The following is a 26,526-nucleotide window of genomic DNA, read 5'->3' as shown; positions in this document are numbered from 1 at the left end:
TTCCCGTATGCAAATTAAGTGTATTCCAATCACAGAAACACCCTTAATATATTAATTGAAAAAGGAAGACAATTGTTACCAACAAAAAAGGTCTTGATTCCTGTCATTTTTAGCTGTGCTTAATTTATTTCTTTAGAAGTTTTTTTCTCCTAAAATGCAGGGAAATCTTTAATTCTAGCAGGTGTGTCAAACCCAGACACAAAATTCATCATCAAGTGGTTTACTCTGTATATTTTTTGACTATTAGTCTTGTCAAGTAGCCTCACATTCCCATGCTTAGCACTGTGGAAGGAAAAATGCCCACATGGAATTAAGACTTCTAAGTATGGCAGCATGACACCAGTTATTTCTTTATTTGATCCTGGGAAAACAAGGCAAGTCTGCAGAAGTCACAGCCAAATTCTGATGATCACACAGAAGCACACGAGGTGTTTTTAAAACCTACATGTATATACAAAGTAAGCTGCATAGAGAAATCGATGAAGGAATCTGACAAAGCAACTGATTGCCAAAGGAAACCAAAGCCATGCTTCAGTCAAGTGCTAAAAGTAAAAGTTTCACAGAAAAGAATGGAAAGAGGGCATTACCCACCAAAAGGGGTTACTAGAGTTATATGAGCTGAAAGATTGGTAGCAGAAGTATCCCAGGCAGTAATGGCTGCCAATTGCTGTCCTGGATTTCGAAAGCATTAAAATGAAACAAAAGAAATAAAAACTTTGAGCAAAAACCATTTCATACCATAAAAATAAATGCTGTTGTGCCACTTCTTTATAAGCATAAGACCAGAACCAGTCAGAAGCAGAGTTAAACCAGCACAGGATAGGTTTGTTTTGGAGTTGGTTTTGCCACTTACGGGGCTCTATAGATTTTTTCATGTTACACGCTAATACCAAATCTCTCAAACAAAAATATCCCATGTGGTCATATTAATGTAAATACACACTGAGGAAGAGGAGCACATTTCCTGTTTTAAGAGAAAATATTGAAATGGAAAAGTTCAAGACCCAGAAATACTGTTCAAAAATAGGCCAAAAACCCAACAACAATAACATTGTGTTACAATATACTAACAAATGGAATTAGACTGAACAATTAATGGAGAAGAAAGCTTCTCTTCTCAGCAGGTAAGTTCTGCTCTTGCTTTTTCATCCTTCACATTTGCTCTCTTCCGAAACACAAATTTTAAACTTATTCTGTCCCACTAATTAAATGTCATCACTCTAACCTTACCATCTTCCTAAGCCATCTTCCCTCCTAGACTTGCTTCCCATCTTCTAACTTCCCCTTTATCATCACTGCATCAGTGTGACTACCAACCACACCAGTGTTTTTCCCAAGTTCAATGCAGAATGATGAAGCTCACCACATTTGCATCAGAAAGCAGGGAAGCTACGTGGCCTTCCATACAAAAGAAAATTCTTCACCATCTACACAGAAGAAGTAGGAACTGAAGGTGTAGTCAAGGAGTAATGCTAAGGGGTGACTGAAAATGGACAGAAGGGGTATCAAGGCACCAGAAACCAGAGCAGCTCTGCCTGCTCCCCGTACCTATTGGCAGTCGGTTCTTTTTGTTAGCTGGAGTCGTGGCAGGAGAAAGTTGGGGGGTATTATAAGGAGTCATTTCAAGGCTGCTGCTTTTCCCTGGTTTGTTCTGGGGTAAGTTTGCCAGCAAGTTTTCCAAAGCCATCCGATCCTCCTTAAGCTGATCACTTGACATCACATTCCGCATAAAGCCAACCTGAAAATTTAGAAGTAGTTTTAGAAGAATTTTAGAAGAATCACAGCCCTGTGTAAACACTTGGAGATGAGCTTATACAACTTATTTTAAGATCTTCAGATATTACCAGAGTAGTTAGCTGGCTGTATGTCATGTAAACCACTGTTCGGCTCAGCCCCTCCAGAAGGTTCACAGAAGACATTGGAGGAGTTTCAACTGCCCGTCCATCAATAACTACATCCAAGAAAGCAGCCACACAGCTCTGCAAGAAGAAACAGTTTTCAAATCAGAGACCATTTACTAGAGTCTGGAAAGAACAAAAGTTTCAACAAGAGTTAAGCAGTTTACATAACAATGTAAGTTCTGCTTCCTACTTCTAAAATCTTAGGATATAACACCACGTGTCACTAAAACCACTGAAGAGCAAGCAAGGGAAGTAGGCAGGTAGTTTTAGAATTGGCTTCATTCCTTTTCTGCTTTCAGAAGTTTTACTTAGTTAAGTGCCTTCTTACAGTTAAAAAAAACCAAAACCGAACAGTTTTATACCAGTTAAACTGCCCCTTCTTGAAGAATCTGCTCAGCACAGAGTAAAGTGAAAGAAGGAAGCAACACAAAATATCTTTCTAATCTGATTGAATGTTCCTTGTATAATAAATGTGTGACTTTGATGACTGTGTAACAATTACAAACAGCAAAAACCTGGAAGTTACACAAGCAGATAAGCATTTTTAAAAAAATATGACAATATATCAAATATCATCAGTTTTGCTGTTCCTCTGATGAAGCTAATTTCAGTATTGCTATGGATGATTTATACTAGCAAAGGAATAGCTGAACAAAAAAAGCAAAACTATGCAAAAAAGGAACAGAAGTTACAAACAAATTACTTGGTGTTAAACCAGATTTCATACAAAACTTGTCTTCAGATCAAGGTATTTTCTTTAGGTTCAGTAAAAAACCCACCCATAGTAATACAGCATTTCAGTTTAAAAGGTAATGTGGTTTTATTTCTTTTTTGTATTCTCTTTTGATAAGTATGTCAAGAGTAGAAGCAAGAACCCGACTCTAATTTCAGTACTTGACATTTTCTCCCCAGCTTTGGGCCGGATTTTATCTGCTTCTCAGTACATGTAGCTTGTAAGTGAACCACTTAGTAAGCCCTTTGCAATGTCTGAAAAGAGAGACTTCAGAAGGATGAAGTATAGCCAGGAGTTTTAGCTTTCATTAGCCTCGATTCTTACTTTGTCAAACTTAGCAAGGTTGTTCTTCACACGTGGATCTCCCTCTTCAGAGCCTGTCATTGCCAACTGCTGCAGAAGTCTCCCAACCTGAAATGAAGAGGTAGTGTGAAGAATAAGCATTTCAAAACAACGTAATGATGGACCCAATCATAAAAAAAATTCTAGTATCTTTTTTCATTTAATACATTGAGAAGTACTTCTGACGCAGCAGACAGCGTCTTTCAGGGCAGAAAAAATGCAAGAAGCTTTAGAAAATAAGCAGTCAATGCATTTAACAAGAAAGTCTGCACAGAGAGCATGCGATGAGCATCCATACTTCCCCCTCCCAAGAAACAAAGCATGTTTTGTTTTTACAGCACACCAGAACTGAGAGTTGAATCTAGGTCATGTTAAACCCGGAAGTTTTCAAAGCCTGTAAGTATTCTACTGAGAATCTGTTGGAGGAGGGAAAAGGGAAGCAAGAGGGCTAATCCTGGTGTCAGTGTGTGCTGTTATGAACCTCCAGTGCTCAACACGCTGTTTTCAAGACTCACCAGCTGGAAGCTCTGCAGTGGCACAGGACAGGATTGCTGATGTATCCTACAAAAACATTGCCCAGGCCCTGCCATTAACAGCCTCAAGAGTAAAACTCACCAGAACGATTATACGGTGAGAATCACTTTGCTGTCCAGTTTACAGACACCATTAAAAAGGAGATTTTGTTACTTGTGTGGACAACACCCTCAGCCAGACAACGCTGATTAATACCCTCAGACTACAGATCTACACACCATCACTGAATTGCCCAGGAATTCACACAGAGACAAACACCTGTCATGAGGGCTGGGGAACCCTCTAATGAAACAGTAGACAGGCACCCACCAGAAGCACTGCTCATTGCTGCCAGGCAAGGTTTTTTCAGCAAAATACTTCATCATTTTGTGCAATATCCAGTGTATTTACCATAATATTTAACATTAGCAAGAATAGCACAACACTCATTTCCACACATTCCAGAATTCATCTTACAGCCACTTTTACACTTCAGCTTCCATCCCTCATCATAGCTTTTATAAAGTGCATTTGCAACTCTTCTAAGAGATAAGGGAATACATGCTATCAGCTTTTTTTAGTCAATAGTTTAAGCAAATGTACATTTCAGAGTACTTCTCAGCAATGATTAACACAAATATTGTGTCAGAATTCATCTTACAGGCAGGAGGGACAGCACCTTTACTTCTGCTGTAGAAACATCAGTTCTAGTGGGAAAAAAAGGCCGAGATCATTTAAGACTTCAATGTGAATCATACCTGCATCAGATTAAATCTTGCCACCTCATTTATAGGAGCATCAGAAATTATCCCATACTGTTCTGGGTTAACAATTGCAGGGCAGATGAAACAGGCTAGGAGGAGGTCTGTGCACATTGCTCTGACCTCCCCAACCTCCAGCCTGTCCACACACGAAAGTGTTTTGTACATTTGTGACACAATCCATCTCAAGCTGTGAGGAAAACAGTACGTGTTTTGTTTGAGATAGCCAATGAATTTGTTCACCAAGGCCACCAGCTTGGCCTCATTGGAGTCAACCATCTCTTGGACTCTTTGCTTGAACTTCTCTGTGCCTTTCTCTCCAAATAACTTTTCCTGTTGTACTGGGGAGAATCTCTCAATCAACTTGTTTGGATCAGTTTCCAGGTGGTCTTCATCTTCAACCAGGAGCTGCATGATTGGCTCATGTAAAGTTGCAGTAAGAAAAAGTTTTGCAGAAAAGAGTCCTTCAGAGAAGAGTTTGAATAAGATGCTGAAGGCACAGGTGCCTCGTCTCAACAGCCGCCTGGGGTTGTCGCTCTCCTTGAGTTCAAATTCAATCAAGTACCGGAGCACCTGGAGGAGGTAGCTCTCATCCTCCTGCATGATGCAGTTGCCATAAATGGAGGTAAAAACTGTGTGAATGACACTCTGAGTGTTGTCCTGGTTGAGTTTCTCTCCAGCAACGAGACACGATGCAATAAGCCTAGGGTTCTCTCTCAATCTGTTTAGGAATTCTCCATAAACAGTCTCCTGAAATCCCAACTGCTTATATCCATCCACAAACTGTGTGTCCTCCAAGATTTTGGCATGCTGGCAACATTCAGCAGGAGAAGCTTCAGCACTTTAAAGAAAAACATTGAAAGAGTTTCAGTAATCCTGAAGCAAACAAACTGCCTGGAAGATGCTACCATGGTCAATCTGTTAACAAGACTACCAGGACAAGACACTTTTCCAGAGAGTTAATACAAACTATTTGCAAATTCAGGAATAAGGAGAGTTTGTTCTCATAACTATGAACAGAAGCACAACAGACATATATTAAAAAGGCAAGTTAAACAGCCAGCAAGGAAGCTTCAGGTGAGTCAGATTTCCTAGCTGAGACTTGTTTTAAAACCTTGCTATTTTTATGATTAGCACAGTAAGACTCCAGATACTAAGCATAAAAAACCTGATGGGTTTGCTACAAGTCACAGAAGTTTAGGAGCTTTTTCTCTCCAGGACCACGCCACCCCAAGTCACCTTGTTATGATCAGTCTGTCCAAGTTAATCCTTTGCTGCTTGGAGATCCAGGCGGTGCGGTACAGCTTTTCCGCTGTCTTCAACACATCCGCGTTGAGCCTCTGGATCAGCTGCTTTTCAGAGTTCACATAGAGCCGCTCCTGCTTGAGGTGATGAGCCAGCGTGTGGATATCCAGCTTCACCATCTTGGGCAGCCAGCAGGTTCCAGCACCCACTGAAGGAAAGGAAATGACACAGGTGAATTCCAACTGTTAGAGAACAAGTCCTGCCAACCCCCATGAAGTGATAAGCAGGTCATACACCCAGTAAGAAACTGTCCATTGCTTGGAGAGAGGGAGGTCTGGCTGTAGCTGAGGAGAAAAGCTCAGGGGGAGCAGAAGAGTCCCACCCTAACTCACTGCCCAGTGACCAGGCACAAACCACTTTGTCCCAAAGCTTGCCCACAATACCAGCCAACTACTTGGGTGTGGTTATCTCTGGCCTGTCAAAGTAACGTCCTCTGTCACCTAACTATAAGAAGCACCAAGCTCCCAATATTGTTTTGTTTTTTTTTTTTTTTATAATAACAATATTGCCAATTTTTAAAAAAAGTAATCAAGAAATATCAATACCCAGATAAAGCAGAAGTTGAAAATAAGTCTGGAGACTCTGCTCAACAGAAGAATTAATTCAGAAAAAATTCCTCAAATATTTCAATTCAGAAGAGTATTTTTCTTTGGGCCATCATCCAAAAATGTTGCTTTAAAGAGAGAAACACCAAGACAACTGTAGGCTTTCATAGTACATCAGGGACAAAAATCTACACAAACTACTGCTGTGTCTCAATGTAACATCATCTCTAACTTCATAATTAGAAAACATGTTTATTACCATATACCTGGTAAACAGAGAGCACTGCACCATTCAAAGCAAGTTCAAGGAGCTAATACTCTAAAAATTAACTCTCTAGAAAAAGGAAAAAAACCCACAATTGCATTAAAGATGAAGGGGTAGCATGCGGATCAGATTTTGTTTCCATAGAATTAATTATTAACTGCTTTATATCTTCTTCCCCACCAGAACTAACAGCCATAATAGCTAACCTGGGAAGGAGAAGGGTTTGACCCAGATGCAATCTGTAGCAGCTTGTGGGAAACTGTTCTCTTCTTCACAACTCAGGTGTCTGTCAGACACCCTGCCAGTGGGCATGTCAGGGCTGGCAAGGGGTCTGGTGATGAACCCTTCAAAGCCAACGCCACAGTCAAATGAAAAACTTGCTTCCCACAGCCTGCAGTGGCTCCAGCAGAGCCAGAGCTGTGCTCCACCAGGCCACTCAGTCCATGCCCAGGAAACTGCACATCCTGCACCAGGCGCCAGCCTAACGCTCTGTGCTTTTGGTGTTGTGAAGATCAGGGGTTCACTGCTCAGCAGAGCAGGAGGTGATCCTCTCTGAAGAATACTGATTAGCTCCCTAATCAGGCACAGGTTTTACATTTGTTGGGGTTCTTCCAGTGCGTGGAGAAAGGCTGATAACCTGGTGGTCCAACAACCATCACTGCTCCTTGCACATGCAACTCGGTCCTTGCATCTGTAGTTCCACCTTCCTAACCAGAACCTTAGCAGGGACATGAGATGATGTCACAAGCCCTTATGCATAAAAAATTGCAAACATCGCACCTGATGGTTTAAAAGTAATTCCTAGGAAATAAAGACAACCATGTATGCACAGCTCTCAAAAAAACCCCTAAAAAGCCTAAAACCTCAACCCTCCCCAAAAAGAAAACAAGCAGTGGTTACAACTCAAGCACTCAGAGAGGAGATGAAGCAAGGAACTTCAAGGACACAATAATTTACATGTTGTTAAGTAGGACAGTCTCAGAGAAATGACTAGAAAAAAAAACACTGGCATTACTGCCTAAGTTCTTTGAAAAACAAGTAATAACTTCTTGCAACAATTTATTTTTAGTCTCTGAATTTTAGGGCTCATTAAAAAACCAAAAGCATTAAACTTGACACTGGTGCAAACCCAGTAACTATCTCTTAAGCTGTGAGCTACTGGTATCAGCAAGGAAAAAGCTGCATGCATAGAAACATACATACATGAGATCTACAGAACTACCTTCTGTCTTCTCAGAGGCTTTCTGCTGTTGGCTGTACTTAAGAGCTGCTTATAGTTTATCAGACTGTACCAGTTATGTTCTCCATTTTAAGATGTCCACCCACAAGCTCCACTATTCTGCACAGAAAGTTAGTCCAAGTGGTTTTCCTGCCCGAAATAAAGTTTTAGGAAGGCACAGGGGACCCACTTGGGGCACCCCCGGGAACAGCCTGTTGACCTCGCCTGCCTTCCTCTGCCTTGCCAAATTTCCAAACAAGCTTCTATTTTTGTGTCACTCGTTATAAACACATTTAACAGTAGACAAGCTGATTAAACAGCTCCTGAGGTGTCTCAGATAATCACAAGTAAGTTATTGCACTCACTGTTTCACTCAGTGTCTTTTCTTTTTTTCTTTTTTTTTTTCAGCATCAGGACCAGGCTGAGCACTCAGCCTCCAGCCTCTGATGAAAGAATGCTCCTTTCCTCCCTGGCCCACAGGTGGGAGCAAACCCCAAAACCCCAGTCAGCAAAGGAGACAAAGGTGGCCTGGAAGCAATGTGCTTTTTCTGAGTTATCAAAATAGCAGTTAAATTGCTGGTAACCTTTTCTTGAGCTATGGACAATAAAAAAAGGAAGAAAAAACAGTAATTTAATACTCAGAAAGCAAACGAGACCCCTACACTTTCCAGAGTTCTCATACACATGCAGAGAATCCACCTATCCAAAAAACAAAAGAAGCAACAAAAAAGGAGAAAAGGTTAAATTACTGCAAAGCAACTCTGCACCAGTGGTGATGCCAGTGGAAAAAAGAAGAAAAAAAGACAATATGGGCCTTGCACGTCTTCAGAAAGCGAAGTTACCACTAATGTACAGTGTAGGCATCTCCTCATGATACAGCATTACAGCCTTAAACAGTGACACCAAAGCACTGAGTAACTAAGAAGCTGCACACTGCTGTCCACTTTTTTTTTTGTTTTAAACTGATTCCCACCCTGAACTCCAGACCCAAACCAAAAGAAGGCTCTGTAGCCTGCCATTACCTGCACTTCCAAACACACTGGTCCCACCACTACTTGACAATAGCCTAGCAAATGGCCACCACCCATGTGTCTATCTTATCTGCCTCTACTGTAGAGCACCAGAAGTAACAAAAGCAAGAGAAGAATTGATTTGGAACTGAACCACAGCAGGTTAGTAAGTCAAGAGCTATGAAAATCCACAGGCTTTTCCTGTGCATCTGCAGGAAGTCAACTGCACAACTGCAGTTTTCACACTATGTACAAGAAAAAGGGATTAGCAGCTTCCCTGTCTTCATAATCCTCCATCAGAATTAAACTAGTTTGATTACTACTGACTGCTACTGAACTACACTTATGTGATGAGCAATGCTTCCTGCACATTAGTTTTTGGAAGCAAGTTATTCTCAAGTCACACAAATATAGCAAACAACAGTGCAAACAACTCTGTCTTCACCTGCAGTTCTGGCAGACATTAGAGAACACAAGAGATGCGAAGCAGGTAGTTTAATATGGTACTTCAGCAGCCTTCAGACAGGCCCTAAATAAAACTTGCAGCATGAAGAAAACTCAAAAAACCTAGGTGAGCAAGGTGCACACACCACTGCTCTCTTCAGACACTGACAGGACTAACAGCCTGTCTGGCTAGAGGAAATTATTGTACCACTAACCACCCCCATGACGGACACTGTTGACCTCCAGAAACCTCCTTCCGTTATGATCAGTAGGAAAAGACAACAGTTGTATTCCCTGACCTTCCCAGGCTCCTCAACATACACTTCACACCAGCACTGGGGCCAAGGGCTTTAGGAGCAATTAGCCACAGCTACATATTTGGGAACACACCACAGAAGGCAGCACTTGAGCAGAGGGAGTGGTGGCAGCTCCAGCTGGTGCTAATTCCAGAACCTTGTTTGTCAGATACCTTATCAGTTTCTCATAAACAAAAAGGTGCCAATCATTACCCAATTCCCTGGTTTATGACTACCATATACATAATTGTATAAAGAAGACAGTTTAGGAAACGGAGATGTATGTGGCTGAAGAAACAACAGGTATTAAATAGCTCCTGCTGTATGCAAATTATTTTTTTGACTCTGGCAAGTTCATTTTGATATTAAAATCTTTCAGGTTTTTGCCAGTTATTCCCAGACTGCTCCATAACCTACTCAAAGCTGTCATGCAGCAACAGAAGCTTAGCACAACAGTTCAAACCATTTCACTTTATGATGGTCCACCACATCAACTACAAAGACTGCAGGACCTGACAGCACCAGAGATGCTTTGCCCGCCCATCAGGGTGACACCAGTTTGTTCAGATCCCAACACAACCCACACCTTTGATGAACGTAGGGCACAGATTGCTTCCTACGTTTAAAAGTCCTCAGAAACACCGGGTTCTACCTTCAGGTACTGAATTCCAACTTACAAAGTATGTGGATTTGTACTGTGGCACACAGGAACGAGTGACCCTCTGCTAAGTACTTCTGCAATTCAGCTGACCAAAAAGAGATCAAGCAAAGTAGTAAATACTACTGGTATTACACCAGATTCTTCTTCCTTCTCCAGCATTTCCTGCCCAGGGTTATTTGCTCTTCTTGACTCTTGCTACACAAGACTCAATGTTCTAAGCAAGTTTGGGCAGATCTAAGGTAGGCAGGGCAGGGCCAAACTGAAATCACTCTGTCTTACTGAAAAGTAATTCCTAAGCAAGCTTGAATAGCTAATATGCCCCAGGTAGGTATGTCTTTCTTAATTTATATTTACAGTAATAAATAACAAGTCTTATTACTTTATATAAGCTAACAGTTTCTATGCCAAAGTTGAGCTTAAAAAGTCCATTTTTCAGTAGCAAAGTTCACTGTGACCTAGGAGCTGAACTCCCACATTTCAATATCCACCATCTTTGAACGCACACGACATACAAAATACATTTCAATTTGCTACAGTTCAACTATCTAATCAATAATTAATAAGAAACTCATACCTCAAGTTTGTTTCTGCCCAGTGGCTGCTCTGCAGCTAGTGCTGAACATACTGTCTATCCAGTGAGATTTGTGTGCAAGGAGTGCCGTTTCTCACGCCCCTTAACAGAACTTATCAGAAATGCACAGGATCAGCTGGCTACTAAGTTATCTATTATGGTATTACTGTGTGGCATAAAACCAACAAAAGCATATAAATATGCTAAAATCTACTCCAGTTGCTCATGATGCTACAAAGAGTTCTCCTTACGTAAGGAGTCATACTAATAAACTTTGAGTCAGAAGTGGAGAACTCGAAGCCGCGCAAACTGAACAAACCACCTGTTCCAGGCCCCTTCTCTCAGACCCCCTCTCCCTTCCTCATGACAAGACACCCAATCCACAATCAACCACGAAGGGTAACTGCCCTAAGGACACAGTACGTTCCCCAGGACCTAACAAACATCACACCAAAACCCTCCTATGGAGCATCTTCAATGTTTTGGACCCTTCCAGAGCAGCAGCAGTTCAGAAGTCTGGTTCCTGAACCCACCATCCTGCTCCCTTTACAGCAGCAGAGTATTTCAGATTCCAGGCACTGCCTATGCCATCCCCCCACCATCATCTTCTAACTGCAGCTTCCACTTGGGAGTCAACTGCATTGTTCACAAAAATAGCTTTCTACCTATCAGTAAGTGAAGTGTCACATGCTTGGTTTGAGAGCTTAATCGTAAGGGCTCCCTTCCTTCAGAGCACAGTATCATGACTTTGCAAGAAAAAACACAGACACTCGCTTCACCAAGTTCTTCGGCATCAAGGCTCTAGAAGTAACAAAAACGGAAGTCATGACACTCACCAAGCTACAAGTTTTAAACCTGCATAACGTGAAAGGCATAAAGGAGAGACGGCAGCGACGCTCACAGAGAGCTGAGCTGCTTCGGCACCGACTCGTTGCCCAATCCCACAGTGGCAGAGAGCAGGGAGGGCCCAAGCTGCCAAGTGCTTCAATTTTTCGAATACCTCCACAAACCTCAAGAACTACCGGTTCCCAGACACTAACATGGCAGGTAGGACTGGCTTCGGCCGGAGGCGGCTGACAGAGAAAAAAAGGCAGAGATAAACACTCGAGGAAATCTTAGGGCCAACTTCACTCTCTCATAGCGTACCAGCCTCCCCTGCGCACCCCCCACACATGGCTCTGGACAAACCCCCCTCTCCGCAGTTAAATATCAATAAATACCGCCTACCTACCCACGGCTCGGTCCCCAGGAGCGCTGCCTTTCCCTTCGTTTCCCTGAAAAACCAGAAGGGTTTTTTTGTCAGGCCGCGGGCCGGCCCGGCCTCGCCTTCCTCCCCCTCCCCGCTCCTCCTCCTCAGAGAGACGCGAGGGGCAGGCGAGGGGGAGCCCCGCGGAGGAGGGAGGCGGGGAGGGGAGGCTGGGGTACGAACGCGCCCTTACCCGGCCAGCACCCCGGCTCCGCCGCCCGGCTCCCGCTGCGGCCCCGAGCCCGGCGCGGCACTGCGCAGGCGGCGGGCGGCACCGGCGGCCGCGCTCCTGGGACATGTAGTCCCTCGGCCGGGGCGGGGCGGAGGCCGGCGGCGGGGCCGGGAGGCGTCCGCTCCGCCCCGGCCTGTGCCCCCCGCCCAGGGCAACAGAGCCCCCAAGGGACTGATGCAACACTGCGCCTTCCCCGACAGCCCCGCTGGCTCTGCCGGCTGCCTGCCCCCGGGCGGGGGAAGCCTCGCTGGGCCAGGCCCTACGCGGCTGCAGGGGGATGAGACCACCCGGCGCGGGCCAGGCCGCCCTGCCTCACCGTACCTCCCTGACGGGGTCCCGGGGACGCTGCGGGCGCCCCGGGCAGGCGCGCGGGCCAACAGGGCCGACCCCGCCGAGCCCTCCCGGGGCCGGTAACCATGGAAACTTCCAGAACGTCCCCCTCCGCGGGCCCGCCGTGACGCGCTCCGCAGCCAATCGCGCCGCTCCGCTTGGCTCACGCTTCGCTGCTGATTGGCCCGTGCTCACCCACCCGACGCGGGCGGGGGAGCCAATGGGGCGGCGGGAGGGGGCGCGCCAGGCCCGGCGCAGGGGCCGCCTGGCTCTCGCCAATCACGGAAGGCCAGCTTAGTAGCAGCCAGCCAATGGGGAGGCTCCAGCGAGGGCTCGGCAGCCAATGGCGAGGCTCCACGAAGGAGTAACGGAGGGTATATAAGGGCGGGCAGCGCGGCCTGGGCGCTCAGCGGCGTTCGGGGCGCGGCGGTTCGGTGCGGGCGGTAAGGGCGGCGGGGCCGGGCCGGGGGGAGGAGGCGGTGGCGGCGGCGGCGGCGGCGGCGGGTGGTGGTGGTGATTGTCGTCGTCGCGGTGCACGTGTCGCCTCCATTTTGTGACTCGGCTCCTCGGCAGGGCGGTGCGGCTGGGCGGTCGGCATGAGGCACCTGCTGTGGGCGCTGCTGCTGCTGGGGGCCGCGCGGGCCGAGGACGAGGAGAAGAAGGAGGATGTGGGCACGGTGGTGGGCATCGATCTCGGCACCACCTACTCCTGGTAGGTGGAGAACGGGCTGGGGGGGGGGGGGGGGGGGGGGGGGCGAGGCGGTTGGGCCCCCAAGGGTGGGGGTTGGCTGGGCCTGTGGGCCCGGGGGGTGCTGGGTCCCTGGGGGAGGGGGCCCGGGGGGTGCTGGGTCCCTGGGGGGGGGGGGGCGGTGCTGGGTCTCTGGGCGCGCGGGTGGGGAGATGTGGGCTGTGGGATGCTGGGCCCTGGGGGGGGGGGGGAGCAGGCGGTGGGGCCCGAGGAGGGGGGGCAGACCCCCCCGCTGACTGCTCCGCTCCCCCGCAGTGTGGGCGTCTTCAAAAATGGCCGGGTGGAAATCATCGCCAACGACCAGGGGAACCGCATCACGCCGTCCTACGTGGCATTCACCCCCGAGGGGGAGCGTTTGATCGGGGATGCTGCCAAGAACCAGCTGACATCCAACCCCGAGAACACCGTGTTTGATGCCAAGCGGCTCATTGGTCGCACATGGAATGACCCTTCTGTGCAACAGGACATCAAGTACCTGCCGTTCAAGGTATGCATGAGCATGGAGGGGCCCCACGTGTCTGGTCAGGAGGGGCTGTGGAATCATGGTGTCCAGATAACAGCTCCTTGTGTTGGCTGGCATTTGAATTGTTGTGTTATAGAGGCTTTACTTAACCTTCAGAAACACTTGGAGAGGTGGGAAGGGTTCTGTCAACTGTTGAATAGGACAGCATATGTTATTATTTCTAGGTTGTTGAGAAGAAAGCCAAGCCCCATATTCAAGTTGATGTTGGAGGTGGACAGACAAAAACATTTGCTCCTGAAGAGATCTCTGCCATGGTCCTGACCAAGATGAAGGAAACTGCAGAGGCTTACCTGGGGAAGAAAGTAAGTTCATGGGTGCTACTCTAGGTTCTTACTAGTAGCAGCTTTACAAAACTAGAGGTGGGTGGGCTGAATCTGTGGAGTGACTTTGCAGTCCTTAAACTGTTCAATGCAGTGGGTTTTTACTCTTCTTTCTTAAAGAAAAAAGGTGCAGTAGTTACCAGCATTACTATGGTTATTTAGAAGCTTGTCTTTTACTTCTGTAACAGAAGGGTGTCTCTCCTTGCCCAGGTCACCCATGCTGTGGTTACTGTGCCAGCCTACTTCAACGATGCGCAGCGCCAGGCCACGAAAGATGCTGGTACTATTGCTGGGCTGAACGTGATGAGGATCATCAATGAGCCGTGAGTACCTGAACCTCTCCTGACTGCTGGGGAGGGAGGGGTGCTGGTCCCTGAGCTCTGAATGGGCTGTTCCCCACAGGACAGCTGCTGCCATTGCTTATGGATTGGACAAGAGAGAAGGAGAGAAGAACATCCTTGTGTTTGACTTGGGTGGTGGAACTTTTGATGTCTCCCTGCTCACAATTGACAATGGAGTCTTTGAAGTTGTGGCTACGAATGGTGACACTCACTTGGGTGGAGAAGACTTTGACCAGCGTGTTATGGAACACTTCATCAAGCTCTACAAGAAGAAAACTGGAAAAGATGTCAGGAAGGATAACAGAGCTGTGCAGAAGTTAAGACGGGAAGTGGAGAAAGCCAAGAGAGCCTTGTCCTCCCAGCACCAGGCTAGAATCGAAATAGAGTCCTTCTTTGAAGGAGAGGATTTCTCAGAGACGCTTACTCGAGCCAAGTTTGAGGAGCTGAACATGGTAAGTGTAGAAAGGTAAAGTGATGTGGCCTCAGCTAGAGGCTGGAGACTTGCCAGCATGCAGGACTTCATGCTGTGACATTGCACAGTATAAATAACTGCTGCTTGCCCTGAGGAGCAGGCAGCTGCTGCCTGCTGGGGTGGCTGGGCTGTGTGAGTGAACCACTGCTGAGGCCTCACCTGGGCTGCTCCAAGGCCAGTGATGTTCCTCCTCTGCAGTGGTTGTCCTTTGCACACTAAGGCTGCATGACTTGAAGGCAAGGTATGTGGGAGTCTTACAGGTCTGTGTGTTTGTCTTCCTAGGACCTGTTCCGTTCCACTATGAAGCCTGTTCAGAAAGTTCTGGAAGATTCTGACTTAAAGAAGTCTGATATTGATGAGATTGTTCTTGTTGGTGGCTCTACTCGCATCCCCAAAATCCAGCAACTAGTTAAAGAGTTCTTCAATGGGAAGGAGCCTTCCCGTGGCATTAACCCAGACGAGGCTGTAGCCTATGGTGCAGCTGTCCAGGCTGGTGTTCTCTCTGGGGACCAGGATACAGGTACAGACACGTTCACTGCTGCCTCAGGAGGGTGTTGACTCTGAACAGTGGATATTAGTTACTGGCAAACGTAGTGGAACTTCTTTTCTAGTCTTTTCGAAGTTTTGTGCCTCTGAAGCCTCAGGGTCTTGTTTTCAGTGATGAGATGTTGTGTTTCTTTCCAGTTGAAGTCATGTGACTGTTACTTTGATCTGTTTCAGGTGACTTGGTGTTGCTGGATGTCTGTCCTCTGACACTGGGCATTGAGACCGTTGGAGGTGTAATGACCAAGCTCATCCCAAGAAACACTGTTGTTCCCACCAAGAAGTCTCAGATCTTCTCCACAGCTTCTGACAATCAGCCAACTGTGACCATCAAGGTTTATGAAGGTAAATGTCAACCGTGGTAGCTTGTGTGACAGCTAGAATCTGGCCATAGGACTTCCATATCTGCTACTGTCTTACCACAAAGGCTGTAGATACTTATAGATGCTTATGGATACCTCTTTATGGAGAAGAGCCTGGCAACAGTGCCAGCTCTGAAGTGGCTCTGATCAGGCTTCTGACCTGCATCAAAAGGTGTTACTAGAATTTTTTCCAAATGTGTCTTGGGTTCCATTCTGAGAAGCTCCTTGGGAGGTGTCCAGGCAGATGACGGGTTGAATTGAAAACCTTGCCTCTTAGAAGTGCAGCTCTTGGTTTCACAAAGTACAAACCTTCTTCAATTGTCTCCCAGGTGAGCGTCCCCTGACCAAGGATAACCACCTTCTGGGAACGTTTGATCTCACTGGAATTCCTCCTGCTCCTCGTGGTGTCCCCCAGATCGAAGTGACCTTTGAAATCGATGTGAACGGAATCCTCCGTGTCACAGCTGAAGACAAGGGCACAGGGAACAAAAACAAGATCACAATCACCAATGACCAGAACCGTCTGACCCCGGAGGAGATCGAGAGGATGGTCAACGATGCAGAGAAGTTTGCAGAGGAGGACAAGAAGCTGAAGGAACGCATTGATGCCCGGAACGAGCTGGAGAGCTACGCCTATTCTCTGAAGAACCAGATTGGGGACAAAGAGAAGCTGGGGGGCAAGCTGTCCTCTGAAGACAAAGAAACAATAGAGAAAGCAGTAGAGGAAAAGATAGAGTGGCTGGAAAGCCACCAGGACGCAGACATTGATGACTTCAAAGCAAAAAAGAAGGAGCTGGAGGAAGTTGTGCAGCCCATTGTGAGCAAGCTGTACGGCAGCGCCGGCCCTCCCCCGGGGGAAGAGGAAGCAGCAGAGAAGGACGAGTTGTAGATACTGGCATCTCCGAATGTTGTGTGTATATATTGGACTCAGGAACACTTGTTTAAAATATTGAACTCTTCATTTGGAATGTAACTCTGAATCTTCACTCGTGAGTGGAGCTGGAAACGCTAGCCCAAAGTGGCTGTATCCTGCTTTTGTGAGCAGGTGCTTGGTGTCTGGGGAGCAGGGGGAGTGTAAATGCAAATGGGGTGTGGAAGTGGCAGCAGCAGCAACGTCCTATTTAACAACTGGTCCTGTGGGTTGGTGTAGAGCTTTTCTACCAGAAGTGACCACAATAAATTTGTTATTTACACTGGGCTCTGCTCTAGCTTGTGCTTTTCTATCCCTGGTTCTAGCTGTGGGTTCTTGTGACAAGTGCCACACTGCTCTTCTGGGGTGGACCTGAGTGTCCCTGCAGTGCTGTGGTGCAACTGGTCCTTGTCAGGAAGGGGTTGTCACCCTCAGTCACTGCTAAAGGGGGTTGGTTACCTGGCAAGTGCAGCTTTGCCCTCTGGGCTGGAAGCAGAGCAAAGAGAAAACTACCTGCAGTATTAAAACTATTTATAGGAGCCTTGTAAGTCTCACATGAAACAAGACCAGTTCTCTGAAGACTGAAAACTAGTCTGCAGCTAATAAAGTTGTGTTTTTAAAAAAGTTAATTGGAATTTGGTCTTTTTATTTGACCATGACCTTTGTGCAGTCCATGTTAAGAAACTAAGTACAGAAGGAGCTGCTGTGCTAACAGCTGCCTAAAGCCACTCCTCACTTTACCTTCTTCCTGCTGTGAGGGACAATCTGTGTTTTGTTCACTTATTTTCAAGATACTAAAGACAAAACCCAACTCCTGTCCCCAAAACCTTAGTTTCCAGATTCCACTGTGGCTTTGCAGATGGAAGTGCTTCTGTAGCCACCACTGCTCAAGTGCCTCCCCTGAAAAGCTGCCCAGACAGCACAAACCCTGCCAGGCCCTCATGTTCAGGGACCTGCAGCCCAGTGCTGGTGCCACAGGGAGCACAGGACTGGGGAGAGTGTGAGCACAGTGCCTGGTGTGGCCAAGATTTTGTTTATTGGAAAGAATTGACTTAATCTGACTGGTACAAAACTGGGTAGAAAAGGCCAGCACTACAGGATCAGGCTGACCAGGCAGTCCTGGTACACCTGTCCCTGGGTGTCCATCCCCCCAGACACAAACAGCAGGTGCATGACTGTGTCCTCAGCACAGCCCCCCTGCTCTTGCCTCCTCTGGAGGGGCACAGCTGTGTCACCTGCTGACACACCTGACTCTTCCCCAGCTTCCTCTTCCCCGGTGACAGCTCCCGTGTCTCCACTCTTCCCAGCCCACCAGGGAATGACACACATGGCGTGATCCAGCCGCCCAGCAGGGAGAGGGGAGTCAAACTGCAGGAGTGTCCACTGCTGCTTCTCTGCAGTGCAAAGGTACAGACTTAAAAAACATACCGTGATCTCATTAATTAGTCTTGTTTTCAACACTGGAGCATTTAGTCTGGTACTGGAGGCCCAGGAACTGGGAGGTAAATCATCTTCTACGATCAGCATTTACCCTTAGCAGAGAGAAGTATCCTTACCTGTGTGATACTTGTAGGTAGTGCTGAGTGCCCCTTCTGGACCAATTCCCCCAAAAATGTACAAGTGCTCCCTAAACACAGCAGAGGAGTGGGATGCCCGTCCTCCCGGCACCTCACCCGTGGCTGGGATCTTGACCCACCTCCTGTCAGCTGATGGAAGAAAAGAACATGTCTGTGGTTACACGTTACCAAAAACCCGCAAGTTTTGCTGCTTTAATCAGAGGGTAATATTTCAAGCACTTAAGACTGATCTTTTAGAAAAAAGGTCCCCCAAAATCAACACATGACACCACAGCTACTGCTCTGTGGTATCTGTACTGATACTTACTTGTATCAATGCAGAACAGGTCATCGTAAAAAACATCTCCAGCTAAACCTCCATGGATGAAGAGTTTCGTCCCAACTGCAGCCACCACGTGTCCCTGCCGAGGAGAGGGGGGATCACCCCGAGTATCTGGCTGGGACCAGGTCAAGGTGGCTAAAAATGGGAGAACACGTGTGTCAGGAAGAGAACTGGGCTCAGATTCCCAGTCAATACACAAGAATAAGTGGATGCCAAGAGGGAGCAGCATCCACCCATTCATTTAAACTTGCAGCCAGAGCAGGGGCCCAACATTCCCATGTCTGGGATTGAATGGGAAGTGCTGCCCCCCGTTCAGCAGAGGACAGATCCCACCCTTAGGAATAACATGTCCAGCAGTACCTGTGTCAAACACGTGAAGCTGCTGGTCTTGAACTGGCTCTGCTCCTCTGTGTCCCCCTCCAAACACGTACAGACAGTCTCCCACTGCTGCCGAGGAGCTGTGGAAGGTCCTGGGCAGGGGCTGCTCGCCGCCCACCTCAGGGCTCTCCCAGGTTCCTATTTCTAATCAAGACATTCCATTAACAAAGTGATCAACGCGGGAGCAGAACACACGCTCCCGCCCCCTCGCAAGGAGCTCGACAGCGGCTCCGCGGCCACACGTCCCCCGTGGCTCCGAACCTCGGCGCGGCTCCAGGCCCCGCTCCCGCGGCGCAGAGACCGAGCCTGGCGCGGAGCCGCCGGTGGCCCGGCCGTCCTCCCGGGGCCGCGGCGCGGCGGCTCCTCGGGCACTCACCCGGGTCCAGCGCCTGGACGCAGCTCCGGTTCCCGGCCGGGTGGGCGCCGCCGAAGACCCAGAGGCGGGCGGGGCCGGCGGGCAGGAAGGTGGCGTGTTCGTAGCGCGGCCGCAGCCCGGCCCAGCCGGCCGCGGCCCAGCGCAGCGCGCCTGCGGGCACCGGGAGAGCGGTCGGCCGAGCCCGGCGGCTCCGGGTCCCCCCCCCCCCCGCCCGATTCTCACCCAGCTCCACGAAGTGCGCGTCCGCGAAGGCGCCGGCGGGGTCGGCGCCGCCCACGAGCAGGACGCGGCCGGTGCCGCCGCCCGGCAGGAAGAGGCAGCCGTGGCCCACGCGCCCGCGGGGCCGGTCACCGCGCGGCGACAGCCGGTACCTGCGGGGAGCGAGGGGCAGCGTTCGGCCGGGCCGGGCCGGGCCGGGCAGGGCCGGGTCCCCGCCCCGCTCACCACTTGCCCCGCCCGGGGCGCCCGCCCGGCTCCAGCAGCGGCAGCGGCCGCGGGCCCATGGCGGGGCGGCAGGAAGCGGCGGCGGCGGAAGGGCCCCGCGCTTCCGCTCCCGGGGCCGCCGGGCCCCGCTTCCGGCCCGAGCCGCCGTCCCAAGATGGCGCCCCTGGATCTGGACAAGTACGTGGAGATCGCGCGGCTCTGCAAGTACCTGCCCGAGAACGACCTCAAGGTGCGGCCGGGGCGGGGGCCGGGGCCGGGGCCGGGGCCGGGGCGGGGGGCGGGGGGCGGGCGGGCCCGGTGCCGGTGCCGGGGCCGACCCGGGGCCGGTGCCGACCCGCTCCTCTCCCGCAGCGCCTCTGCGACTACGTGTGCGACCTGCTGCTGGAGGAGTCCAACGTCCAGCCCGTCTCCACGCCCGTCACCGTCTGCGGGGACATCCACGGGCAGGTAACGGGGGCGGCCCCGCCGCGGGCTGCCCTGGGCCCCGTCCCGGCCGCGCCCGGTGCAGCCCCGGGGCCGTGCCCGGGGCCCGAGCCCCGCAGCCCTGACGCCTTCGCTTCTCCCCGCAGTTCTATGACCTGTGCGAGCTGTTCCGGACTGGCGGGCAGGTCCCCGACACCAACTACATCTTCATGGTACGTGCGGGCAGGGCCCGGCCCCGTCTCTCGTCGGGTGTTTGAAAAATGAGCTTAGAGGATAAAGCCTGGTTTGCTCCTCCCGTGTCAGAGCTCGGCTGCTCCTGCTGCGTTTCCTTGTGCTGGTCGCTGCCCAGGGGCTTCATCCTGTTGGGTGCAGGGTGGGTACGTGGGGCAGGAGGGGAGCAGGGGGCCCTGCCGGGGTGGCTGTGCTGTCCCCCACAACGAGGGGCATCCCCGGGGGCTTTGGGTGGTTGGGGAGCTCTGGGGGGTGTGACACAGTGTGCCAGGTCCAGCCTGGAGCTCCCAGTGTCCAGAGAAGACATTCCCACAGATCCCAGCTTCCCTCCAGCCTCACCCTGCTCTCTGCACTGCAGGAGGCTCACAGCAGATGCATCACTTTGTGCTGTTCCCCGTGAGCCTTTCTCCATTTGTGATATTTTTTTGACTTGCAGGGTGACTTTGTAGACAGAGGGTATTACAGTCTTGAGACTTTCACCTACCTCCTTGCACTCAAAGCCAAGTGGCCTGATCGTATCACCCTGCTGCGAGGGAATCACGAGAGCAGGCAGATCACACAGGTCTATGGATTCTATGGTGAGTCCTGATCTGAACAGCTCCTGAGGGGTCACAGCATCTTTCCCTTAGGAAGCTTGTCCTGGATGCAGCACTGCCAGGGGCTTCCCAGGGACTGGGTGGGAAGGGGGCTCAGCACAACTTGAACGTTATAATTTGTTAATATGATCATTGTGTTTGTGAAGTAGAACATGTTTCAGTCCAGATCCCACAGCTCTTCCCCAGCATCTGGGCTTTCTGTCGGTGTTTTGGTGCCACGTTCCATTCCAGAGGCAGAGAGAGCAGATACTGATACAGAAGGGGTTTGGGTGGGGGAAGGTTCTGCACAAAGTCGCAGCGTTGCTGCCATTCCCCTCAGTGGAACTCGGCCTCAGTGTCACAGAGTGCTGCTCTCTGCCCTGCAGATGAGTGCCAAACCAAGTACGGGAACGCCAACGCCTGGAGATACTGCACCAAGGTCTTCGACATGCTGACGATAGCGGCTGTGAGTGACCCGGCAGGGGGCTGGGGGCTCCTGCAGCCAGTGACCACGGGTCACCCGGGAGCCCGCTGGGCTGCAACACGGGGCGTTTCAGACACGTGTCCCTTTTCTGCAGTTAATAGACGAGCAGATCCTGTGCGTGCACGGCGGCCTCTCCCCAGACATCAAGACGCTGGATCAGATTCGAACCATTGAGCGCAACCAGGAAATTCCTCACAAAGGGGCCTTTTGTGACCTGGTCTGGTCCGACCCCGAGGACGTGGACACGTGGGCCATCAGCCCAAGGGGAGCAGGCTGGCTCTTCGGGGCCAAGGTGACCAACGAGGTAAGGACCCCGTGGGGGGAGCAGGGTGGGATCAGCCGGAGGGCTCAGCTCGGTGTGACAGGCACCCCAGTCCCTGGGGGTGAGGAAGGGTCCTTGTCCGACCGTGGGGGTTGCTGGAGCAGCTGGAAAAATGGGCCACTGGACCTTAAAAGCAGAAATACACCTGCCAGACATGGTGACACGGACCTTGCTTTTAAAAACAGAGACTGGCTGGTGTCACTAGTGCTGCTCCAAGGATTCGGGAGAAAAGCTGCTCTTCAGCCCCCCGTGGTGCTGCTGTGCTGGGGAGGCTGCTGGGACACACTGACCCTCTCCTTTCCTTCACAGTTTGTCCACATCAACAACCTGAAGCTCATCTGCAGAGCACACCAGCTTGTTCACGAGGGCTACAAATTCATGTTTGACGAGAAGCTGGTCACAGTGTGGTCAGCTCCAAACTACTGCTACCGCTGCGGGAACATCGCCTCCATCATGGTCTTCAAAGATGTAAATACAAGAGAACCAAAGCTGTTCCGGGCAGTCCCAGACTCAGAACGTGTCATTCCCCCTAGAACAACCACCCCCTATTTCCTCTGAGCCCCCCCCCGCCTGCTGTACCCCCCCCCCGTACTGCCCCTTTACAATATACTTTTTATGGAGCACTTTGCTGCTGAAATGCTGCCTCTTGCCTTTTTTAATTTTAAATTATCTAAATTTATTGTGTATTATGGTGTCTGTAGCAAGTTTGGTTTTTTTTTCTACCCCTTTACCCTAGATTAATTTCAGAGTATTTGTAATATGTCCTTGAAATTGATACTACTGCATGTAGTTCCTGCGTGTCTCTGGGTCAATGAAGCCTGTTCCCTCCCGGCCCCGGGGCCTGCCCAGCTTTGTTTTTGGGGAGTTTTAAGAGATTTCAGCAGCAAAGTCCCTGCCCGTGTGCGGGGCCGCGCGGCGCGTCCTCCTGCCGCGTCCGTGGGTACCAGTGGAGCGGTCAGAAGGGCTGTTCTCCCCCAACCCCGTTTGTTTTGTTTCCGTAGGACCCCCGTGAGAAACACAAACACCTGCTACAGCGACTGACTTTGTACATTAAAGTAATTGTTCTGATTTTTTTCAGAGACGTTGTGTCTTTAATAAAGCCGTACCTTACGTCCGCCCCCCCTCGGGGGGGATAACGGGATCAGCCCCCTCCCGGTCCCGGTCCCGGTCCCGGTCCCTGCCCCGCCCCGGCCCCCTCGCCCCCCGCCGCCTTCCGGTGCCTCCCGGTTCCGGTTCCGGCGGGCGGTTCCGGTTCCGGCGGGCGGCATGGCGCGCAGCACGCTCTCCTCGCGCTTCCGCCGCCTCGATATCGACCAGTACGACGAGAACCGGTTCGTGGAGGAGCCCGAGGAGGCGGCGGCGGCCGAGCCCGACGCCAGCCCCGAGGCGGAGGCGCTGCTGAGGCAGTATCCTTTGTGCATCCCCGGCTCCGCGTCCCGCGCGGGGCCGCCCGCGCCCGGCGATGGTGCCCAGGCCTGGAGCCCCTGCCCCCCGGTGCGCGGTTAAACCGGGCCCCGGGCCCGTTCCCTCGCGGCTCCCGGAGCGGTTGAGTCCTTGACCCGCGCCGCAGAGGGGACGCGCTGCGCGCCCTGCACACCGCGCTGAGGGGCTGCCCGCCGCACGGCCGCGGCCCGGCCGCCAAGGTAACGGGGCGGGGCGGCCCCGGGGCAGCAGCCCCGCTGGCAGGGGCAGCCCGGCCTGCCCAGGCCCCGCTCACAGCCCGGCTCCGGCCCAGGCTCCAGCCCAGGCTCCGAGCTTCGGGATCCTTTCCACCTTTTGCTTGTTCTCATGTTGTTCTTGTCTCCGCAGGAGCAGGCCCAGGGAACCATGCTGAGAGTCCTCACGGCTTTTAAAAGCAGTGAAATAGAACAAGCAGTGAACTCCTTAGACAGGAATGGCGTTGACTTGTTAATGAAATACATTTATAAAGGATTTGAAAAGCCAACAGAGAATAGCAGTGCAATATTACTCCAGTGGCATGAAAAGGTACGTGTTCTGCCTGGTGCTCCCTGGGCCAGGCTCTGCAGGGTCCCTGCCAGTGCTGTCACAAGAGAGGATGGCAGGAGCTCATCCCCCAGCAGCACAGCAACTGCTGTTCCCTTTATCTTTGGTCTGTGGGTGCATGAAGCCTCTGCCTGTCTGCCAACACTTGTCCTCAGCCAGGGGAGGGGTGCAGTGTGGCAGGCAGCACCCATGGGAGGAGGCACCACATCCGTGCTGCTTGTGCTGGGGGTGGTGGCCCCAGGGAGGAGGCTGTGGGAGGGAAGGTGTGGGTGGCTGCAGGGTGCAGCGTTGGGCCCAGGGTGCTCGGGCAGGCTCAGGGCCAGCAACGTTCATCAGCTGAGCTGCTGGCAGCACCCGTGTCACAGCCCAGAGCAAACCAGTTTGGCTTGTGCAGGAGAGGCTTTTGGGGTATCCAGAAAGATTCCATGGGGATCCAGAGTGGTCCTCTCATGTTTCTGTGCAGTGCAGGAGGGCAGGATGTGTTCATCAGCTGAACCTTCTCTCTGACCTGCTGAGGCACCTGGAGCTGCTGATCCATGCTGCCACTCCGGGCAGGAATCCCAGTGAAATGTCTTGTCTTTCCCAACGGCACGGGCTGTAGCTGCAGCACTGGCTGTTGGTGCTCCTCCTAGGAAAGGCAGCCCCTGGAATGCTGCAGCTCCCTGTCCCAGCACTGCAGCAATGCTGGCCCTGTCACCTTGTTTTTTTTCCTGTAAAGACAGAACTTGTGCAGTGACTCCAGCTGTTAGCAGCTGGCACTGGCTCCGCAGAACCTTGGTAGGGGAGGAGGAAGGAATTTCTCAGGACAGCAAAGAACCTGTTTCTGCTTGATATTGTGCTTTTTCCTGTTTTTTTCCATGGGAGGCTGTTTTCAGGTCACTGTGGGTGGGTGTTCCCAGTGTGCAGTTACACAACACTGCCCTGCCTGGCAGGATGCGAGCTCAGGCACACGCACCTCATCCTCGTTGTTTTCAAAGGCACAAGGCAGGTCTGACACAGGCTGGGCAGGGTTTGAAACCCTCCTTGTGTGCTGCTTTTTGCACTACCGGTCAGACGTGTGGCGTGCTCAGAGGAGCCAGCAGCACCAGCCTGTCCTCTGGAGACAGGCTGTTGTCCCCGTGCAGCAGGTTTGGTGACTCAGGAACATCCACGTCTGCACAACATGGGCAGGTTCTGCTCCAAGGGGACACTTTGCAATCATCTGTTCCCCAACAACAGTGAGTTTTCTCCTACAGTTTAGTACCTGAAAGAAATTGCTGTCAACATTTTTTAATGTCTGCATGTGCTAGAGAGAACAGATTTTCCCCAATTAACTTAGATTTGAGAGCAAAAAATATATAATGAGGTGGAACAGTCCAAGCTGCCTGTGTGTGACAAGTTTTTGGGCAGGAGCCACATACTCTTCTGTAACTGACACTTGGTTTGCTCTTTCAAGAAGCCTTTTGCGTGCGGTGCCGGGTGACTCTGTAACCTCTCTCCTTTCCCATCCCACAGGCATTAGCAGTAGGTGGACTAGGTTCCATAGTAAGAGTTCTTACTGCAAGAAAGACTGTTTAAAAGACTATTAACTTGAACCCAGACGACGATCAGTTTTGGACTCAGAAGAAGGAATTAGCTCAACTGACACTGGTCCACCTTTATTAGAGAATGCAATCTACTGACATACTATGGAAACCTCCTCTTGGAATGCTTTTAACCTTAGAGGTGGGGGGCAAGTAAAGGTATTCCTGCATATTCCGACTATCACACACAGGAGCCAAGATGTTCTCCTGATCCCTTCTTTCAAAGGCAGAGAGAAGACACTCCTGCCTCCTGTCACTGTCAGTGAGCAGGTATTTTCAAGATGCTGCTTTATCGAGGTGTGGTGATGCAAGATCCTGTGTCCTCCTTATTTAAGAGGTAGCTTTGTCCTTGGCAGATGCAAGATCCCAAGAGCTTATGGGCAGAAGTGTTAATGAGAGTGGTGGTTCTGGACATACAGTTGAAGGACGAGCTGGACTGTAGGTGGTTTCAGTGTAAAGTGCCTGCTGCATCAATAAAGTTCTTGGATCACATGAATTAAGTTACTTGTTTTTTGCTAAATCGTAAGTCTGATACTCAAAAGCAGGCCAGTAATATCCCCGTTCTCAGCTAAGTGTCCACCTTTGCCTGAATGCTCTTTATTCCAGCTGTGCTGGCTGCAGGGAGTGACACCAAGCTCAGCTGTGCCCATCAAGGCTTCCAGGATGCAGTGAATTTAACACAATCACCCATGGTTTCATTTTTATATTCTTGTCCATCCTAGAAAGTAAATTAAGTACTTCAGAAGTTGTTATTTATGTATTGGTGCCTCCTCACCTGCTGAAGGACTTGAGCATAGCAAAACGAGCTGCTTCCTTGAGTTGTCAAGACAGAAGGACACAAGTACTGCAGCCATGGGTGTCTCCACCATCAGTTACAGCCCCCTTGGTGAGAGGCTGGTGGTGCCCAGCACCCCGGGGGGCTGGGGCTGGCAGAAGGAACCTTTCTGTTGGCACAAACGGGCACACTCCAAGGGAAGCAGCTGCTCAGGGAGGTGCTGCTCCATCCAGGCTTTGTTTTTAGCAGCTGCTGTAAGTGCAGCAGCAGCTGTCCCTGGTGAGAGATGGTTTTAGGAGGCAGAAGCACTGCCTGCCTCATTCCTGGCGTAACTCCCTACGAGACAGAGGCTGACACACCCTGGGCCATGGGCAGAAGGTGGGGTTTGTTTCATGCTTTAAAATTCTCTCAACTTGAAATAGCTATAGCATCCCAGAGGAGAGAACCAGAACTATAAAGA

General features: G+C 50.6%; 6 protein-coding genes across 15 annotated transcripts in view; 3 read left to right on the top strand and 3 right to left on the bottom strand.

Annotated features, from left to right (window-relative positions):
* GAPVD1 (GTPase activating protein and VPS9 domains 1) overlaps positions 1 to 12,305 on the bottom strand; it is a 31,318-nt gene extending 19,013 nt beyond the window's left edge. For 2 of the 8 annotated variants that reach the window (XM_051636981.1, XM_051636980.1), the window contains exons 1-6: positions 5,490 to 5,703; positions 4,248 to 5,091; positions 2,959 to 3,045; positions 1,845 to 1,979; positions 1,549 to 1,738; positions 592 to 672 (exon numbers count right to left, since the gene is read on the bottom strand). In XM_051636981.1, coding sequence (XP_051492941.1) covers positions 592 to 672; positions 1,549 to 1,738; positions 1,845 to 1,979; positions 2,959 to 3,045; positions 4,248 to 5,091; positions 5,490 to 5,674 — 1,522 coding nt within the window. In that variant the 5' untranslated portion in view covers positions 5,675 to 5,703. Of the gene's footprint in view, positions 1 to 591; positions 673 to 1,548; positions 1,739 to 1,844; positions 1,980 to 2,958; positions 3,046 to 4,247; positions 5,092 to 5,489; positions 5,704 to 11,606; positions 11,640 to 11,797; positions 11,841 to 12,005 lie in introns of those variants that run through there. The other 6 variants (XM_051636982.1, XM_051636983.1, XM_051636986.1 and 3 more) reach the window with 5 other exon arrangements.
* Positions 12,306 to 12,762: 457 nt separating this feature from the next.
* HSPA5 (heat shock protein family A (Hsp70) member 5) lies at positions 12,763 to 16,881 on the top strand. The gene is made up of 9 exons (XM_051637008.1): positions 12,763 to 12,817; positions 12,948 to 13,086; positions 13,378 to 13,609; positions 13,810 to 13,947; positions 14,176 to 14,288; positions 14,368 to 14,758; positions 15,061 to 15,298; positions 15,499 to 15,666; positions 16,013 to 16,881. Exons 2-9 carry the CDS (start codon positions 12,971 to 12,973, stop codon positions 16,570 to 16,572), a joined length of 1,956 nt encoding a protein of 651 aa, XP_051492968.1. The 5' UTR covers positions 12,763 to 12,817; positions 12,948 to 12,970; the 3' UTR covers positions 16,573 to 16,881.
* Positions 16,882 to 17,607: 726 nt separating this feature from the next.
* RABEPK (Rab9 effector protein with kelch motifs) lies at positions 17,608 to 19,793 on the bottom strand. 3 transcript variants are annotated; one of them, XM_051637022.1, is made up of 7 exons: positions 19,691 to 19,793; positions 19,469 to 19,617; positions 19,247 to 19,396; positions 18,853 to 19,014; positions 18,478 to 18,627; positions 18,150 to 18,299; positions 17,608 to 18,007 (listed from the first exon to the last, which is right to left on the bottom strand). In XM_051637022.1, the coding sequence occupies exons 1-7, from the start codon at positions 19,747 to 19,749 to the stop codon at positions 17,694 to 17,696; spliced, it is 1,134 nt and encodes a 377-aa protein (XP_051492982.1). In that variant the 5' UTR covers positions 19,750 to 19,793; the 3' UTR covers positions 17,608 to 17,693. The 3 variants fall into 3 exon arrangements, with proteins under 3 accessions (XP_051492982.1, XP_051492983.1, XP_051492984.1); XM_051637023.1 differs by having other exon boundaries at positions 17,608 to 17,987; XM_051637024.1 differs by lacking the exon at positions 19,247 to 19,396 and having other exon boundaries at positions 17,608 to 17,987.
* A 2-nt stretch (positions 19,794 to 19,795) lies between these two features.
* PPP6C (protein phosphatase 6 catalytic subunit) lies at positions 19,796 to 22,802 on the top strand. Its single transcript, XM_051637031.1, has 7 exons — positions 19,796 to 19,919; positions 20,042 to 20,137; positions 20,260 to 20,325; positions 20,781 to 20,922; positions 21,306 to 21,385; positions 21,498 to 21,707; positions 22,035 to 22,802. The coding sequence occupies exons 1-7, from the start codon at positions 19,845 to 19,847 to the stop codon at positions 22,281 to 22,283; spliced, it is 918 nt and encodes a 305-aa protein (XP_051492991.1). The 5' UTR covers positions 19,796 to 19,844; the 3' UTR covers positions 22,284 to 22,802.
* Positions 22,803 to 22,954: 152 nt separating this feature from the next.
* On the top strand, positions 22,955 to 25,787 carry ARPC5L (actin related protein 2/3 complex subunit 5 like). The gene is made up of 4 exons (XM_051637033.1): positions 22,955 to 23,131; positions 23,296 to 23,368; positions 23,535 to 23,711; positions 25,224 to 25,787. Exons 1-4 carry the CDS (start codon positions 22,992 to 22,994, stop codon positions 25,284 to 25,286), a joined length of 453 nt encoding a protein of 150 aa, XP_051492993.1. The 5' UTR covers positions 22,955 to 22,991; the 3' UTR covers positions 25,287 to 25,787.
* The window catches only part of GOLGA1 (golgin A1), a 74,742-nt gene continuing 73,561 nt past the window's right edge, over positions 25,346 to 26,526 (bottom strand). The window contains exon 24 of the transcript XR_007891321.1: positions 25,346 to 26,517. The gene's annotated coding sequence lies outside the window, so the exon portion shown is untranslated. The remainder of the gene's footprint in view (positions 26,518 to 26,526) is intronic.

This window comes from Apus apus, chromosome 19 (genome assembly GCF_020740795.1).
Source record: "Apus apus isolate bApuApu2 chromosome 19, bApuApu2.pri.cur, whole genome shotgun sequence".
Lineage (NCBI taxonomy): Eukaryota > Metazoa > Chordata > Aves > Apodiformes > Apodidae > Apus > Apus apus.
Note: the sequence above shows the minus strand (reverse complement) of the source record. Positions and strands in the feature narration are given on the sequence as shown.

Coding starts and splice junctions, on each gene's coding strand:
- ARPC5L (XM_051637033.1), top strand. CDS start 22,992: ATGGCGCGCAGCACGCTCTCCTCGCGCTTCCGCCGCCTCGATATCGAC. Junction 23,132..23,295: donor GCGGAGGCGCTGCTGAGGCA/GTATCCTTTGTG, acceptor CCCGCGCCGCAG/AGGGGACGCGCTGCGCGCCC. Junction 23,712..25,223: donor TACTCCAGTGGCATGAAAAG/GTACGTGTTCTG, acceptor CCCATCCCACAG/GCATTAGCAGTAGGTGGACT.
- PPP6C (XM_051637031.1), top strand. CDS start 19,845: ATGGCGCCCCTGGATCTGGACAAGTACGTGGAGATCGCGCGGCTCTGC. Junction 19,920..20,041: donor TGCCCGAGAACGACCTCAAG/GTGCGGCCGGGG, acceptor CCTCTCCCGCAG/CGCCTCTGCGACTACGTGTG. Junction 21,708..22,034: donor GGGCCAAGGTGACCAACGAG/GTAAGGACCCCG, acceptor TTTCCTTCACAG/TTTGTCCACATCAACAACCT.
- HSPA5 (XM_051637008.1), top strand. CDS start 12,971: ATGAGGCACCTGCTGTGGGCGCTGCTGCTGCTGGGGGCCGCGCGGGCC. Junction 13,948..14,175: donor AGGCTTACCTGGGGAAGAAA/GTAAGTTCATGG, acceptor CTCCTTGCCCAG/GTCACCCATGCTGTGGTTAC. Junction 15,667..16,012: donor GACCATCAAGGTTTATGAAG/GTAAATGTCAAC, acceptor ATTGTCTCCCAG/GTGAGCGTCCCCTGACCAAG.
- RABEPK (XM_051637022.1), bottom strand. CDS start 19,749: ATGGGCCCGCGGCCGCTGCCGCTGCTGGAGCCGGGCGGGCGCCCCGGG. Junction 19,618..19,690: donor CGCCCCGGGCGGGGCAAGTG/GTGAGCGGGGCG, acceptor CGCTCCCCGCAG/GTACCGGCTGTCGCCGCGCG. Junction 19,397..19,468: donor CGCGCACTTCGTGGAGCTGG/GTGAGAATCGGG, acceptor CGGTGCCCGCAG/GCGCGCTGCGCTGGGCCGCG.